This window comes from Nicotiana sylvestris, chromosome 5 (genome assembly GCF_000393655.2).
Source record: "Nicotiana sylvestris chromosome 5, ASM39365v2, whole genome shotgun sequence".
NCBI lineage: Eukaryota > Viridiplantae > Streptophyta > Magnoliopsida > Solanales > Solanaceae > Nicotiana > Nicotiana sylvestris.
The window spans coordinates 149,987,274-150,004,658 of NC_091061.1; the positions used below are offsets into that span (position 1 = coordinate 149,987,274).

General features: G+C 37.1%; 1 protein-coding gene across 1 annotated transcript; it reads right to left on the reverse strand.

Moving 5' to 3' along the window:
• Positions 1 to 14,893: 14,893 nt before the first annotated feature.
• LOC138869488 (F-box/LRR-repeat protein At3g58900-like) lies at positions 14,894 to 15,341 on the reverse strand. Its single transcript, XM_070147108.1, has 2 exons — positions 15,176 to 15,341; positions 14,894 to 15,090 (listed from the first exon to the last, which is right to left on the reverse strand). Exons 1-2 carry the CDS (start codon positions 15,339 to 15,341, stop codon positions 14,894 to 14,896), a joined length of 363 nt encoding a protein of 120 aa, XP_070003209.1.
• Positions 15,342 to 17,385: the final 2,044 nt, after the last annotated feature.

Genomic DNA, 17,385 nt, shown 5'->3' on the forward strand with positions numbered 1-17,385 from the left:
TTAGTAAGAAGTAAATACCCCGCTTCAGTGGTACGTATGTCCAGTCCCGATTGATCATGATGTTGGTTGCCTTCGAAGTAAAGCCGCACACACCCACACAATAATATAAAAAAAATGACAAATCCCCATAGGGTCTCCCTTTGTACAAATCCCAACAGGGTCTCCCTTTGTAAAAATCCCAGTCTCCCCTTGTAAAAATCCCCCAAAGAGTCTGCCCCAGCTAATCCCCAATGAGTCTGCCTTGTACAAATCCCCACAGAGTCTCCCCAATAAAAATCCCCACTGAGTCTGCCTCGGTAAAATCCCCAAGCAGAATGGGATGGAAGAACCAAAGCCTTACACGGGCAAATCATCACAAAATCCGGGAATGCGAGTCTGAGTAGTTTAAAAGGGTTTCGCCTGTGAATCCAATCAATGGCAGAGTTTTCTCAACAGGAATAAGGACGGGACAAAGCAATTAGAACAATCAAGGCCATCGAACCAACTACCATTTTCAAACTAACAATTGTTCTTTGTTTGGAAAATTGAAACAGGTGTGATCCAAAGCAACCGTGCAAGAAGCAGGGGTCGCCCAAAAAGAAAAGAAATACGTGAATGCAAGAAACAACTTTGCAATAAGGAATCAACCCAAAAGGGAAGTTTCCCCAAAATTCTCTCCTGCATTTTACTAAACAAAAAAATAAAATAAAAATAAAAATAAAAACGAAAAAAGAAGCAAGAAGAAAACTCAAAAAAGGGTTAGTTAGAATCCCCAATTTTCTGTAAGCCAGCATTAGGGCTCCAATCCCTGAGTTGAGTAGTCTTTCCTTTAGCCAACATTAGGGCTCCAATCCCTGAGTTGAGCATTTTTCCATTTAGCCAATATTAGGGCTCCAATCCCTGAGTTGAGTGTCTTTCCTTTAGCCAACATTAGGGCTCCAATCCCTTAGTTGAGCGTTTTTCCTTTAGCCAGCATTAGGGCTCCAATCCCTGAGTTGAGCATTTTGTTTTAGCCAGCATCAGGGCTCCAATCCCTGAGTTGAGCGTTTTGTTTTAGCCAGCATTAGGGCTCCAATCCCTGAGTTGAGCATTTTTCCATTTAGCCAGCATTAGGGCTCCAATCCCTGAGTTGAGCATTTTTGTTAGCCAGCATTAGGGCTCCAATCCCTGAGTTGAGCGTTTTTCCTTTTAGCCTACATTAGGTCTCCAATCCCTGAGTTGAGCGCTTTTCCATTTAGCCAGCATTAGGGCTCCAATCCCTAAGTTGAGCGTTTTTCCTGTTAGCCAACATTAGGGCTCCAATCCCTGAGTTGAGCGTTTTTTCATTTAGCCAGCATTAGGGATCCAATCCCTGAGTTGAGCATTTTTTCATTTAGCCAGCATTAGGGCTCCAATCCCTGAGTTGAGCAACCTTCCTTTAGCCGACATTAGGACTCCAATCCCTGAGTTGAGCGTTTTTCTGTTAGCCAGCATTAGGGCTCCAATCCTTGAGTTGAGCATTTTTCCATTTAGCCATCATTAGGGCTCCAATCCCTGAGTTGAGCATTTTTCCTGTTAGCCAGCATTAGGGCTCCAATCCCTGAGTTGAGCGCTTTTCCATTTAGCCAGCATTAGGGCTTCAATCCCTGAGTTGAGCATTTTTCCTGTTAGCCGACATTAGGGCTCCAATCCCTGAGTTGAGCGCTTTTCCATTTAGCCAGCATTAGGGCTCCAATTCCTGAGTTGAGCGTTTTTCTGTTAGCCAGCATTAGGGCTCCAATCCTTGAGTTGAGTATTTTTCCATTTAGCCATCATTAGGGCTCCAATCCCTGAGTTGAGCATTTTGCCTGTTAGCCAGCATTAGGGCTCCAATCCCTGAGTTGAGCGTTTTTCCTGTTAGCCGACATTAGGGCTCCAATCCCTGAGTTGAGCGCTTTTCCATTTAGCCAGCATTAGGGCTCCAATCCCTGAGTTGAGCGTTTTTCCTATTAGCCGACATTAGGGCTCCAATCCCTGAGTTGAGCGCTTTTCCATTTAGCCAGCATTAGGTCTCCAATTCCTGAGTTGAGCGTTTTTCCTGTTAGCCAGCATTAGGGCTCCAATCCCTGAGTTGAGCGTTTTTCCATTTAGCCAGCTTTAGGGCTCCAATCCCTGAGTTGAGCATTTTTCCTGTTAGCCAGCATTATGGCTCCAATCCCTGAGTTGAGCAACTTTCCTTTGGCCAACATTAGGGCTTCAATCCCTGAGTTGAGCGTTTTTCCTTTAGCCAGCATTAGGGCTCCAATCCCTGAGTTGAGCATTTTCATGTTAGCCAGCATTATGGCTCCAATCCCTGAGTTGAGCATTTTTCCTTTTAGCCAGCATTAGGGCTCCAATCCCTGAGTTGAGCGTTTTTCCTTTTAGCCAGTATTAGGGCTCCAATCCCTGAGTTGAGCGACTTTCCTTTAGCCAGCATTAGGGCTCTAATCCCTGAGTTGAGCAACCTTCCTTTAGCCGACATTAGGACTCCAATCCCTGAGTTGTGCATTTTTTTTCCTTTTGCGACATTAGGGCTCCAACCCCTGAGTTGCGCTTTGTAGACTAGAGTTTTTTCCAATCCCCTCATTAGTGCTGTAAGTTTTCATGACAATTAACTCACAAAATTTGCCTAGTTGAAACTGGGGCAGAAAATTTCGTTCGTTTGTTTTGTTGTCTCAGCAGGTCCGACCTCGAGGCGCATGGATCGAGATGACCTACGGTTTGAGTCTCAATCCAGAATAAAAAAAAAAAGAAAAGAACAAAAAGAAGATTGTTCCCAAATACGGAACAAACAAAGAGCAAGTCGCACAAAATTTGATCAAAATTCCCGAGTTCCGCCTATCCCGTTTCACTCAAAACTGTAGAAATAAACAAGCGCCTACAACTTGCAAGCATCAAGATTCGGATAGAAGTGTACAAGCAGAATCAGCTAAGCCCCAAGATCAAGTTGCAAAAGAATTATAGATAGGAATCTTGTAACTAGCGTTTGACAGGCATAAGTAGTTAGTTCAGTTTCAATTTTCCTTTGGTTGTAATAAGGCGGTCAGTAAAGCAGCAGTGGCAACAACAACAGCAGTAACAGCAAGCATCGCAATCCCAGGGTAGTCCCAGATACAAAAGTTTCCCGAACTACATTGACCTGATTCCTGTTTAGCCCAGGATATGTAGGAAACCTCTGAAGCAAAGGTTCGGTCAAATCTTTTTCAAAAAAAAATGCTTCATACGGAGTACTCGGATGGGCAAAAATCGCTCACTTTATCTTTGCACGAAAACCCTTCGTGTCTTCGAGCAAAGAGGGGCAGCTGTAAGCACGTGATTTTTGCCCTATGAAAGAATTACTCCCAAAAAATTCAAAATAAAATGATTTTTCTTGGTGTGCAATTTTTTGAATTTTTGTGGTATTTTTGGATAATTATTTGCATTTTTTCTGCGCATGTTTATTTGTTAAATTAATAAAAAATACAAAAATATGTCGCATTTGCATTTAGGATTTAATCCTACAATTGTTAGTAATTAAGTTTGTTTTACAAAAATGAAAATTACAAAAATAGGCATCTTTCACATTTTTAGCATTTAATGTCCAATTGTACAATTTTATTCTTAATTGTATGTTAATTGTTATTGGGCGTTAATTTGCACTTTTATAAATTAATTTAGTTCTATATGATAGTTCAAGGATTTTTAGAATTTAGTTTTAGAAAAATAAAAGAAGAAAAGAGAGCAAAAAATGAAGAAAATCGGAATTGGGCCTCTTCTCCAAATTTCAAACCACAGGCCCAAAAAATACCCAATCTTCCCCATGACCCAGTCCATTTCAACACGGGTCGACCCGGTCCGCCCCATAACTAAACTATCCGCCCAACCCCCTCCCATTTTTCATTTTCTTGTTGAAACCCAAACATAAGAAACCCTAAAACTACCCGCCCCCCTCTCTTTCTTCTTCCTCTCCAAAAGCTTCCCCAAGCTCCCCTCCCATGGCTTCCCATGGTTGCCCGTTGACCACCCTCCAGTCCACCAGCCTCCTCATCACGACCAGCTGTTGCCGCTGCTTCGTCTTCTTCTCCGCCGGAAAACCCTGGACCAAAAAACCTAACGCCCCAAGTTGCCATCGCCCGTCCCCCATTCACACAAACGACCCCTCTACGTCCAGCTCCGAACAACCACCCCCACCACCAAAACCAGCATCCATCGTCGACACTACCCAGTCGACCTCCATGCTCCACTGTCACTCCGCCATGAACGACCCTCGACGAGCTTCTGCTTCAGTCAAGCTCCAATGTTCAGCAGTAGCAGCTGCTACTGCTTCACTGCTGCGTCGTCTGCTTCTTCAGCTCGTGCTGCTGCTGTTTCTTCTCCTCCGTTGCTGCTGACCATGGACGAGCTGCAAGCTCGTCGCTGCTGCGTCTTCTTCGGCTACTGCTCTTTCATCTTCGCCATTGCTACATTCAACTGTTTCTTCGTTGGTCGTCTTCGTCGTCAAGTTATTTTGGTGCGATAATCGTTTCCGGGCAGATTTCTTCCAAGTTCATCATCGTTCCGATCCGGTTAGTTGGTTTAAGTTTCGTTCCCGTCCGTAATTTGTTTGATATTTTTCGGATCTGAAATCATTAAATGTTTGATTCTTGTTCTTAATTTTTATTCAGTTGTTTTATTTTTCTTGTTTATTTTTTGTAAGAATTGTTAGTTTAATTATAATATTGTTAGATTTAAATTGAAGTTCAATTAATTATTTTTCAGTTTGTTTTATTAGTTTAAAAGAATTTAGTTGTAATATGGAAATATGTTGGTTTAATCATTTGGATCTGTCATGTTTGTTGTTTAATTCATGTTAATTTTGTTTGAAGTTCGTTTTTAATTCAGTGATTTAATGTGAGTTTATGTTTTGGTTTTTAATTTTTTTTATTTAGTTTGAATCATGTATCTTTGTTGTATTTTGTTAGATTTAATTTTAAGTTCAAATGGTTATTGAATTTAGAAATCTGAATATACTTGTTTGTTGTTGTTGTTGTTAAATCTGAAAGTAGATTTGTTTGTTGTTAAAAATATTGTTCAATCAAAATAATTTTAGTTGTTTCTTTGTTGTTCATCATTTAGTTTGAATTTGTTGTTGAAAATTGTTTAGAAATTGGTTGTATTTGCTGTATTTTGGTTGGAATTGATTAGGTGAATTGGTTATAGCTGATGGGGGTAGATTTGGTAATTTGAAGTACGTTCAAGGGTAAATTGTTAATTTCAGTAAGGTCAAAGGAGTATTTTTGGAATTAAAATTCTGAACAATTGTTTATTTTGAGTGCTCTGTCCATTAAAATTAAATAATTTGTTAATAATATTAAAATAATGTAGGCATGGGGGACAAGACATAATGGTGGGGAATAATGTACTTGTTTAATCAAAAGTGGGAAACAAGACATAGTGAGATTGCGGGGCTTAAGAAAAGTTCGTTTAAATAAATAATAATTGTATTTTTTAACTAGTAGTGGGTTTGGTAGGAGAAAGTGGTTGTTTTATTAATTGATTAAAGGGCTTGGGATGGGAAATAAAATGAGAAGACTTGATCAGATTTTTAAGAGGAGACCCCTGAAAAAAAGAACAAGAAATTTCAGCCATCAAAACTTCCTCTAAACAGCTCTTTCTTTCTGATTTCCAGATTGAAGTTTGATATTCAAAATCCAAAACAAAAACATTAGAAAACAAAAAAAAATAGAGTTGGGTTCTGTTTGAGTTGATCTTCTGTTTAAGTTTACTTTGGTGAATTTTCCAAAGCATTTAAGTTCAGTTTTGAAGGCACTTGGGTGATTTTCGAGTTATTGTGCTGTTACCCGAGTTATTTGGTTCATTTGCTATTGATGTTGGTTCTTTGTCGAAATCTTGGAGTTTTGGTTGGGTTTGAATCATTCTTGTATTGGCTGGTTGTTGCTGTGGTGTTTGCTGTTGCTGCTTCGAATTACTGCTCGCTCTACTGACCTTTCTTCTTCTTCAATTGTAAGCATTTCCAGGTACACATTTCTGAAACTATGTTTGTTGAAAGCTTGAAGCTGAAGTAAAAAATGAAGAAATGAATGTAGTTTGCTTCACAGAACTCGTGTTCAAAATATAGCAAATAGCTTAAATGATAGTTAACCCATATTTGTTTAAGCTCATTCCAACTACATTTATTCCGTATGAATTGGAATGTACTCTAATTGATATGGACTGTTAAATAGTATGTTGTTTAAATCAGATGTATCTCCATATATATAACAATTTAGTCTAATTTGGTGATGATAGTATAACTGAATCATGGCAAGCGTCTGTGTGTACTTCTGTTGGGATCTTTGAACTATCAAACTCGTTATATCCGGTTTAATTTGATTTCCAGAAAATGTATTCCAAACAAATTTTCATATTGTTTTATGTTAGCACCAACAATTTAGCCATGTATGCCAACCCTCTTGTTGGGCTCCTCGTTTCAACATAGTTTTATCAGGCAGATTAATAATTAATATTGGTATCGGCCCATCATTTAAACAAAGTGGGTATTAATAAGATCGGCAGGTTTTACATATTTTGAAGTACGAAACAACGCAACAATTTTAAGAACATTAATCTAATAGGCATGAGTTTTAATAAGATGGTGCGACGCTTGGATCTAATAAACTCCCGAATAAGCATTAATAATTAAGGTTAATTTCAACGCTAATAGTCGTGAACAATTATTCGTTTGTTTATACAATTAGGACGAGTGTTAATTTAGCTATAGGATAGTTAATCACGTTCGAATATATTATTTTATCGTTCTCAATTTTGTTTATAATTTCTAGTAATGTTCCTTTCAGTTAATGTTCATCTCAATCTAGCGTTTAATATGGTACGCCTCTTTTAAGCTCGTAACGAGTTAGGATTTTCTCTCATTCATTTTAGAGACGAACATAATAGAAAAATGTAGTCGCTGTAGGTTCACCCTTTTTAAAAAATAATGAGACGAGTCTCGCCAAATAAAAATGCAAATTGCGGGGCCCTCAATAATTGGCCATAATAAATACTTAGAACTTGGGATGGACTGTTTAGCGAACTTCACTGCCTCCCTAAAAGATAACAATGCGTTAGACTCTTTAGGCGCGACTTAACTAAATTACATTCTTAAAATTCGGGTGCGCATTTATGTGACCCAAATTCAAATCTCGACGGAGTCGGAATGTATTGACGACCACGGGTGCATTGATTGTGACGTGGTTCGAGATGCATTTTCACAACGTTGCAATTCTATAAAAAAATAATAATAATAAAAGCGGCTTAAACTTAATAAAAGCACATAAGTAATAACATGTATTAAATCAGATATCTAGCCATTATAACAATTTAAGCGACCGTGCTAGAACCACGGGATTCGAGGGTGCCTAACACCTTCCCTCGGGTCAACAGAATTCCTTACTTAGAATTTCTGGTTCGCAGACTTCATTTGGAAAGTCGAATATTTTCCTCGATTTGGGATTCAAGATAAACCGGTGACTTGGGACACCAAAAGCCAAACCTTTCCCAAGTGGCGACTCTGAAATAAATAAATAATCCCATTTCGAATATTGTCACTTAAATTGGAAAAACTCCCTCGCGCATTTACCCTTCGGGGCGGGCGCGCAAAAAGGAGGTGTGACACTAGGTTGCATCTTAAACTTTGGGTTTAGGCCCCGTATGTGCTTGAGCCGCCCATGCATCATTATAACTGTTAATAGAGTAGTTTTCTTAGCAATATACAAAAAGCACATTCAAAGTCTACCTATGTACAAAAGGAGCTCCCAGAAAATGCTATACGGAAAATTACATGGATTCAGTAACAAAATTTGTTCTTCTCTTGTGTCTAAATGTAGCCATTTATATCTTATCCATCAGATATGGGCCTATATCTTGATTGGGAATATCCTTCCCATTATAAAAGATACAATTCCCGTGAATGATGCTCCATTTAGCCAATGCATATGCTATAAAGAATAGCATAAGAAGAGTATTATTCGGAGACCTTTTGCTAGCCCAAGATCGTTAACTAAGATTGGAAGATTCAACTAAAGAAGAGGAAGCTTGAAAAGAGAAGAGAGATTTTTGAAAGGAGAACTTTGTTATTGAAGAAGACTTTCTTGAATTTGGCTTGATTACAAATGAACAAGGCACTCCCTATTTATACTTGCCTATGGATGATTCTAGAATCAAGATGATTCTAGATAATATACAAGGAAGATTATAGCAAACCTTATCTTCTAACAACACTCTAAAATATCTAGATGAGTCTACTAGATAACCTTATCTTCCCACAATATTCTAGAACATCTAGATGTGTCTACTAGATAAATATCAAGGATACTACACTAGGACATTCTAGAGTCTATATTTTTCCAAAAAAATCAACATAACTTTATTTTTTTTCACACTCCCCCTTAAAGTGATTTTTTAGAAACTACTCCAAGCTTGTCACGGAAGAACTCAAACGAAACTTTAGCAAGTGACTTGGTGAAGATATCAACGATATTCTCCTGACTTCGCACTTCCAAAGTATTGATAGTTCGATAAAGAACCTTTTCCTGGATAAAGTGATGTTCCATTTTAATGTGTTTAGTTCTTGAATGGAATACTAGATTGTTTGCAAGCTTGATTTCATTTTGATTATCTCTATAGATCACACTTGGCTTTGATATAGGTAAATGCAAGTCTTTGTAGCCATACAGATTCTTGAGCAGTAAGAGCAACTACTTTATACTCTGCCTCTGTGGTTGACAAGGAAATTGAGTCTTGTTTCTTGCTACACTAAGAAACACTTGTTCCACCACAGAGAAAAATATAGCCCGATGTAGATCTTCGGTCATCCAAGTCACCACCAAAATCAGCATCCGTATAACCAGCTAACATCAAATCATTCTTTTTCTGGAAGAACAAGCCCATGTCTGATGTTTAGTTGATATACTTTAGAATCATTTTTGCAGCTTCTAAGTGAGGCTTTCTTGGCCTTTGTATAAATCTGCTCACATATCCCACTGAGAAAGCAATGTACGACCTATAATAGTCAAATACAGAAAACTTCCAACAAAAGCTCGAAAAGGCTTGGGATCTGCAAGAAGTGAGCCTTTGTCCCGCCTTAACCTTGTACTTATCTCAAGAGGAGTAGAATATGTTTTTATTTGCTTCAATCCAAACCCGTTAACAAGTTTCATGGCATATCCTACTTGAGTGACAAAGATCCCTTTGTTCATGTTTGTCACCTCCAAGCCAAGAAAATGGTGTAGCTCTCCCAACTTCTTGATGTCAAATATTATGGAAAGCTCATCTTGAAGCCTAGCAACTTCATCTTCATTGTTTCCTGTTATTATCATATCATCCACCTACAAAAGAACAGTCATATGTAAGTCTCCTTGTTTTTAACAAATAAGCTAGGATCTGAGTGCGATGCATCATAGCCACAAAAATGTAGATACTGAGCAATTTTACCATACCATGATCGTGGAGCTTTCTTGAGGCCATAAAGGACCTTTTTAAGTTTGCAGACATAATCAGGATGTAAGTTAGAGACATACCCGGGTAGTTACTCCATATAAATATCTTTGTAAAGCTCTCCATATAAGAAAGCATTCTTCACATCAAATTTCCATAACTTCTAATTATGCGAGGCTGCCAAGGGTAGCATAACTCGGACAGAGATCACCTTAGCCACCGAACTGAAGGTTTCTTCATAATCTTCACCGTACTTTTGAGAAAATCCCCAAGCAACCAGCCTTTCTTTATATCTATCTATGCTGCCATTTGATCTTCTTTTGATTTTGTAAACCCATTTACAAAATATCGGTTGTACATCCTTCGACTTTGGTACAAGGCTCCAAGTTTGATTTTTCATCAGAGCCTCTATTTCATCATCGATAACAAGCTCCCACTCTTTGACTCCTTTAGCTTCTTCGAATGAGGAAGGTTATTCATCATCAATTGGTCCTGCAAAGAAACAGGAATACGTACTGACAAAATTTTCATCTCTGAAGCGAGCTGACTTGATAATAGTTCTTTTTCGCCTTCCCAAACCACTTAAATTATCTTCTTGTTGAGTTTCATGTTGTTGAGGTCCAGGACACCCACTTTATCTTAACTCCTCGGTAGTTGTATTATTTAGATAAGCACCTACAATTGGTAAGCTTGAATCTCCATTTTTTAAGGTTTTTGAAGTCGCTCCATCCAATGCAACTCCATAATACAAATACACTTCATCGAATATGACATCCCTTGAGATAACAAAGAGATGAGTTTTAGGATCCATGCACTTCCATCCCTTTTTTATTTCATCATATCTGGCAAAGATGCATTTCCTTGCCTTGGCATCCAACTTGCTCCGTGGAGAATCCGGAATGTGAACATAACAAATAGAGTCATAAACCCTGAGGTATTTCACGCTAGGCTTTTCTTCGAATATTAATTCATAGGAAGACTTCGTATTGTTTGGAGAAAGCGGCATCTTGTTAATCACATACGCTGCACATTTCATACCTTTAGCCCACAAGGCTCTAGGTAAATTCTTGGTATGAAGCCAACTCTTACATGTCTTAGTTAAGTGTCGGATCTTTCTTTCAGTCACTCCATTTTGTTGTGGCGTATCAGTGCATGTCAACTCTTTTTTAATGCCCTGCTGATGACAAAAGGAAAGAAACTCATCTAAAGTGCACTCACCGCCATTATCAGTTCATAGCTTCCTTATTCTGGAATCGAGTTCACCTTCAACTGTTTCTTTGAAATCCGCAAAATTACTGAAAACTTCTGACTTGTGCTTCACAAAATAAACCCAAGTGAATCTAGTAAAATCAACAAAGAAAATTAGCATAGAAGAATAGCCTGAGAATGAAGGAGTTCTTGTTGGCCACATCAAGTCACTGTGAATAAGTTCTAGTGAGGCATTGCCCCTTGACAAGGATCTGTCAAATGGAAGACGATGTGCCTTTCTGTATTGAAATCCTTCACAAACCTCTCCTCCACCAAAATTTTTTAAGTTAGCCAATCCTTTTACTAGATTCAATTTTACCATGGCTTTTAGTTTATTGCCACAGATGTGTGTTATCATTGCTACTCATCTTCTCACTATACAAATTAGAGGCAGATAAGACATATGAATCGTTAACTCTCTTACCTGAGTGAATGATATATGCCTTGAGCACCTTGATATTTCGGAGGAACTTCACATCACGTGGGCCAAATAGAACAGCATCTACGGCATTTACAATAGAAAATAGATTTTTTTTCATTGCTGAATCATGAAAGACACTGTTGAGGGTGTGATAGTGTCTTTTTGCTTCTCGTTGATCACAACAGTGCCTTACTTCTCCACATAATGGACTGTATTATCTGTTGTAACAATGACATCATGTCCGTTGTATTCGCGAAAAGTGGAGAATTTGGATTGATCTCCAGTGAGATGGTGCCCACATCCTGAATCCACGATCCAGCCTCTTTTAAAGATTATGGAAGCCATGACATTTATTGCTCGAGTCTCCGCTACGAAGCACTTTCCCCAGTCTTCTTCTTTTTCAGCAGCTTTCTTGGTTTGAGCTATATTGCTCTATTTGGCTCGATAATATCTTTTTGTGTGTCCGCCTTTTCCACAACAGTAATAGTTTAAAAGCTTTTTACCGTTACTGGAAGACTCCCCCTTCTTTCCTGGCGAGTTTGAACCACTTGAGGATTGAAAGTTTCCCTTTAAAGTTCCTCTTATCGGGGACAAGAGCATTTTCTTCCCCTTCTTTGATAGATATACTAGTTCTCAAATTCTTTCAAAGATGGTTGTTGAACCCATCCTTGAATCGATGTAACAATGGGAATATATTATGGCTTTAAACCACGAATAATAATTCTTCTTATTCATGCTACAGAGATAGCCTCGTCCGGATTTAATAGAGAAATTTCAGAACACAGATTTTTAACCTTCAAAAAATACGCGGCGATAGAGAGATTACTTTGAGTGGTGTTAGCTAACTCATTTTCCAAAATCTGTAGTCGAGCTTCATCCTTCTTGTCGAACAGTCGATCGAAGGTCCTTCATATGTCATGAGCTGATTTACACCTTATAATATGATCAAATAAATTAGGAGAGATAGACCTCTTTAGGATAAACTCCGCCTTAACATTAATCTGCTTCCATTTCTTACGCGCATTGCTATTTTTCGGTGCGTCAGCAGGAGGAATTGTGTTATTTCCATTGACAGCGTCCCACAAATCCTCACCGACAAGGGATGACTCTATACAAGTCTTCCATACCTTGTAGTTGGATTGGTTCAATAACTCCATCCCCAGTCGATTAGCACGACCATCCAAATCCATTTAGAGAAACCAGTTGAATCAACCACTAACCCGACCTTGAAATCCAGAAGCCGATTTGTGGCTCTGATACCATATAAAGAATAGCAGAAAAAGAGTATTATTCGGAGATCTTCTGCTAGCCCAAGATCGTTAACTAAGATTGGAGGATTCAACTAAAGAAGAGGAAGCTTGAAAAGAGAAGAGAGATTTTTGAAAGGAGAACTTTGTTATTGAAGAAGACTTTCTTGAATTTTCCTTGATTACAAATGAACAAGACAACCCCTATTTATACTTTCCTATGGATGATTCTAGATAATATACAAGGAAGATTCTAGCAAACCTTATCTTCTAACAACGCCCTAGAATATCTAGATGAGTCTACTAGATAACCTTATCTTCCCACAATATTCTAGAACATCTAAATGTGTCTACTAGATAAATATCAAGGATACTACACTAGGACATTTTACAAAAGTCTATATTTTTCCAAAAAATCAACTTAACCTTATTTTTTTTTCATCTGCTACTTGATTAACTTCACGATAGCAATGTTGGATGGAAGACTCGCAAAATTGCATGAGTTGTAGAATATCCTTAATTGTGTATTGCCAAGCTGGATCGTACAGGCCTTTCAATATGCGCAAAGGGGATATATCTGTTTGCCTTTGGATCATTGTTAAGATGAGAGTTAAAAAATGGGTAAGAAATAATTTAATCTTGAATTTGGGATAAAGAGTAATTTAGTTGCTATGATTCTCAGTAACGATATTAATTTTTCAAAAATTAAAAATTGACTAGTTTTATTTTTGGAAAGACTTTGAAAAAAGTGAAGGCCTACGTTTTGAAAATGCAATTAAAAAAAAGTGGAGGAGAACACTTACAGAGTATGAAATAACAACTACTTTTTGCCTCAAAATATGGAAAGGTCTCCTCCAATTTATATGGTTTAGAATGAATTCAATCGTGGAATAAGTAAAAAAAAAAAAATACATACAATTAGCTCAGAAGCGTCAAATTTTATGATTATTTTTTGTTTCATTTGAAGTATACTATTGAAGAATTAATCTGAACAATCGCTACTCAATCGGTTAAACTAATTAAAAATAATAGAGGAATATGTGATATATGTAAAATCTATATATAATAGGTGTACAACCATATATAATTATAATTATGTACGATTAGAGAATGTAACAGTGAATCTAATCTGTTATTTATGTAAGATTCCCTCAATTTGAAGTTTCAGTTTTGCATAATTTACCTCTTCTGTCCTTCGGTACCCCTTTTTATGAAAATGTCATTGGAGAATGCATAGAAACATTCAAAGACGGGCCTTTGTCGAGACTTATCGCTTTTTGGCCAAGGTCAAAATCTTTTTTCTTTCTTTTAGAAAGTATTTTTTTTTTTTATAAAGTTGAAGTGTTAGGTCAAGCTTTTACAAGGAAAAAAGTATTTTTGAGTACAAGCAAAACGAGGAAAAAATAGCTTCTTTCCGAAAACATTTTTGAAAAAAAATACACTTATACTTTTTAAAAATTTGGACAAACACTAATTACTGCTCAAAAGTAATTTCTAAATTAATTAGCCAAACACAAACTGGTTCTTGTGAAACCATTAGTAGCGTGCTTCAATAACTTTTTAGTCTGATCTCTTTTTTTTGGGGTAATTAATGTAAAAAATGGCCATTAACAAACAAAAATAATACACCTAAAGAGCATGTAGAGCCATAACCACCTTCTAAGAAGGGTGTTATGATCTGCTAAGCCTCCAACAAAGCACTAATTACACAGTCGATCAATCACAAAAATACAGCCATGAGGTCTCTTAGAATTCTATAGTAAATCTATTCGTTCTCTCACTTCTTTCTGTATCTACTGCTTCTTGTTTATCCCTTCAAGAGTCTGTATACAATTCGATGCTTAATGGAGAAAACTGAGATAAGCTTAAATTAACATAAACCAGGAACCTCAAAGCAAGTCTCCACGTTATATTGTATACATTTTAAATAACAAATAGTTACCTTGAAATAGATAATTCTTTGACTTTCTCTCTTACTTAAGTACTACTAAACTCTTGGGTCGACAAGTCCAGAAGATGACATCAAAGTAAGTTGAATATGACCTAATTGGATACACAGATATCAAATTCTCGACTTGAGGTATGGGATGATGATCACTTATTTCACTTGCTCTCAAACTTTTACAGAGGAACCTACTGGAATTTGTACTAGACAATGTCAAGTCTACAGGCTGACCATTCAACTCAACTAGAAATCTCCTTAAGTCAATGAACTGCTGAGCATTCCACATGTAGCGATAATCTATGGAAATCCTGCATTGGCTTGAAGCACGTTCAAAAGATAGAGAAGGCATTCTAAATTGATCGGAGAAGACTAAGGACAGTAACTTGGGCACATCAATAATGGTTTGCACTAAGCATTCGCAATTTCCTATGCTACAAACCTCAAGGGCTGAACTTGAGATTTTTAATATTTTCAAGTACTTACAGAAGCGTAAGCTCAAATCCTTGATGAATGGCAGTTTTTGTATGAGCTGGAAAAGATCGGTATCGTCAATTCTGGCCATCACGAATTCTACTCTTCGGAGATTTTGGCAAGTGCCAATGTTCAAAGACACTTAATTTTACTATCTTCAAATATTATTGGTTTTAGTTGCACTACTTTGCAATGATTTAGCTCCAACTCCTGCAATGATTCCATAGCAAATATGGTATAAGCTGACAAAGCATATCTTTCTGAAACTAATTCTGATCTGCTTTTCGCCAAAAGTGCAACCTGTGAAACCCCTTTCTCTGCAACTATATCTGACCATTTATCCACCAGACCATCACAATCAGTTTGAATCGAAAAGGAGATGCAATGTATTGTCTACAATTCTCAAGAACTTACCTTGAAAATTTTGAAAGTAAGATTCATCAGAACTAAGATGGGGGTTCGTAGAGCATGCTTTAAGCCATGGTTTTGACAACACACTGGTTCGAGCCGCAGTTTTTGTAGGGAGACGAGAGAGTATATTGTGGAGAATTTGTGTTGGTAATTCTGAAGTTCTATCCATGGTACTAGGGTTTGTTTCCTCTATTTCATGTTGGAGATTCCACGTTAGTATTTAAAGAAGAGAATACATGAACCACTGGGAGTCTAGTCCATAATTATAGCTTCTCTTTAGTGTCCAATGACACGAGTCTTTGGAGTTTGGAGGAACTCTATTTACGCCACAATTTGATCGAACAGATGAGTACAACTCTTGGATTAAAAATTTTTATTAGCAAAAAAAAAAAAAATCAGATGAAAATAGAAGAATAGAAAGGATATTTACTGTCTGGGGCTTTTATCTTCTTCTTTTTTCTTTTCCTTTCATTTCTGTATAAATATTCACGTGCTAAGTACTGACTTTTATCTAACTTTGTGACTTGAACAAAATGGTTTTGTTACTTAATAGATCTGAAAATGTAACAAGCGAATTTGATAAACCACTGCATGAAACTGTAGATACAACGGACATCATATAAATGCAATGCTTAAAAGCCGAAATAGGTGGAATGTTATTATTGTTGGACTTTAAGCCATTGGGCTTTAAGACTAGAAGTGTGAATTGGAAAACGGTAGAAAATAAAATGGAGGAAAATGAAAAATTTTAAAAATTTGAATCAAGTGAGCTTTTTCATTTATGACAATTGAACTTTGTCCCACATCAATGAGGGACAATTACACTTGTGTGTATAAATATAGGATCACTTCTTAGAGCTCTTAAAGGAGTTGTAGAGAATGAAGCCTTGCGTTGTCGTTGTCGCTCGGCTCGACTTTGGCTTCGGATTTGGATTTGTCAAATCGAACGATGAGATTAATTTTTTGGACAAAGTTTATTTAATTAATTATTTAAGAATTAATTAAGTGCCAGTCAGTTCATTAACGGAATTAACTGGAATGTATAATCTAAAATGTTGCACGCTGCTTTCCCTTCTATTCACATTATGAATAGATACCTCTTCCTTTCAAATGTCTGTTCACATTATGAACAAACATCATACCTCTTCCGACAATTGCCTATAAATTTCGATGCATGGCTTTCTTTTCATATACTGAAAAATTACAGAACTTCCTTCTGAAAATCCTGCATTCTACTTCGCAGTTTCTCTTTAAATTCATAAGTGTGATTTTGCTCTGTTCTTTGAGTTCGTTGGTATCCTGCAGTTTGTATTGCCACTGTTGCAGGAAGGTTTATTCTGTTTCATCCTAGGAGGATTTAATCCATTACCTTGGCAACTTGTAAGGGGGTTAAAATTCCTTAAGGACGCACAAGGAAATTGTGGACTCGGAATATTTCTTATTGTTTACAGTTTTTCCAGTTTCTTCTAACAGTTTTCTAATTTCTGTTTTAGCACGGTAACGACTACAATTATCTACAACAAGAATTTGCCATGCCTTAGATTTTGTTGGTATCTCTTTAAGTTCTATGCGCGATGATGCTAGAGTTTGTTTCTTCTGGTGAATGTTTGTTTTCACTACATGTGTGGGACCTATTCAAATAAAAAATAAATAAAAGAAAAATCAAAACAAATTAAAAGTTGGCAACAAGTTGTAGTGCAACAAGTCGAAATGGACGATAACAAGATGGCAATGCAACGAATGAATTTGATTGGCTCAGTTGGACGGCTCTTTTGCTTATAAATAGAGTTATTCGGTTTCATTTCAAACACGCCAAAATGAGAGAGAGCACAATAAAGAAAAAGTAATCCACGGATTATAGTTTGTGAGATAAATAGTGAGTGCGAGTAATATTGTAGTGAGGTATTTAAAATAAAGAGTGTTATTTCTTTCGAAGTTGTAGTAGTCTCTTGACACTACTAAATTGTAATATTATAGTGAAAATATTATTTCGCTCGGGTATTGTATTTTACCCCGTTAAAAGATTTGGTGTCGTTGTTACTCTCTTGTGTTATTGTGATTTATCGTGGATATTGTTCCTGGGCGGGATTATTATTTTTCCCAACAACGTGGTATCAGAGTCATGGCGAATAATGGTCCGCTGTCTTTTCAGTACCCCCATCTCACAAAAGATAATTATGAGAAATGGTGTCTACGTATGAAAGTCATTCTTG

Coding starts and splice junctions, on each gene's coding strand:
- LOC138869488 (XM_070147108.1), bottom strand. CDS start 15,341: ATGGATAGAACTTCAGAATTACCAACACAAATTCTCCACAATATACTC. Junction 15,091..15,175: donor TTACTTTCAAAATTTTCAAG/GTAAGTTCTTGA, acceptor ATAAATGGTCAG/ATATAGTTGCAGAGAAAGGG.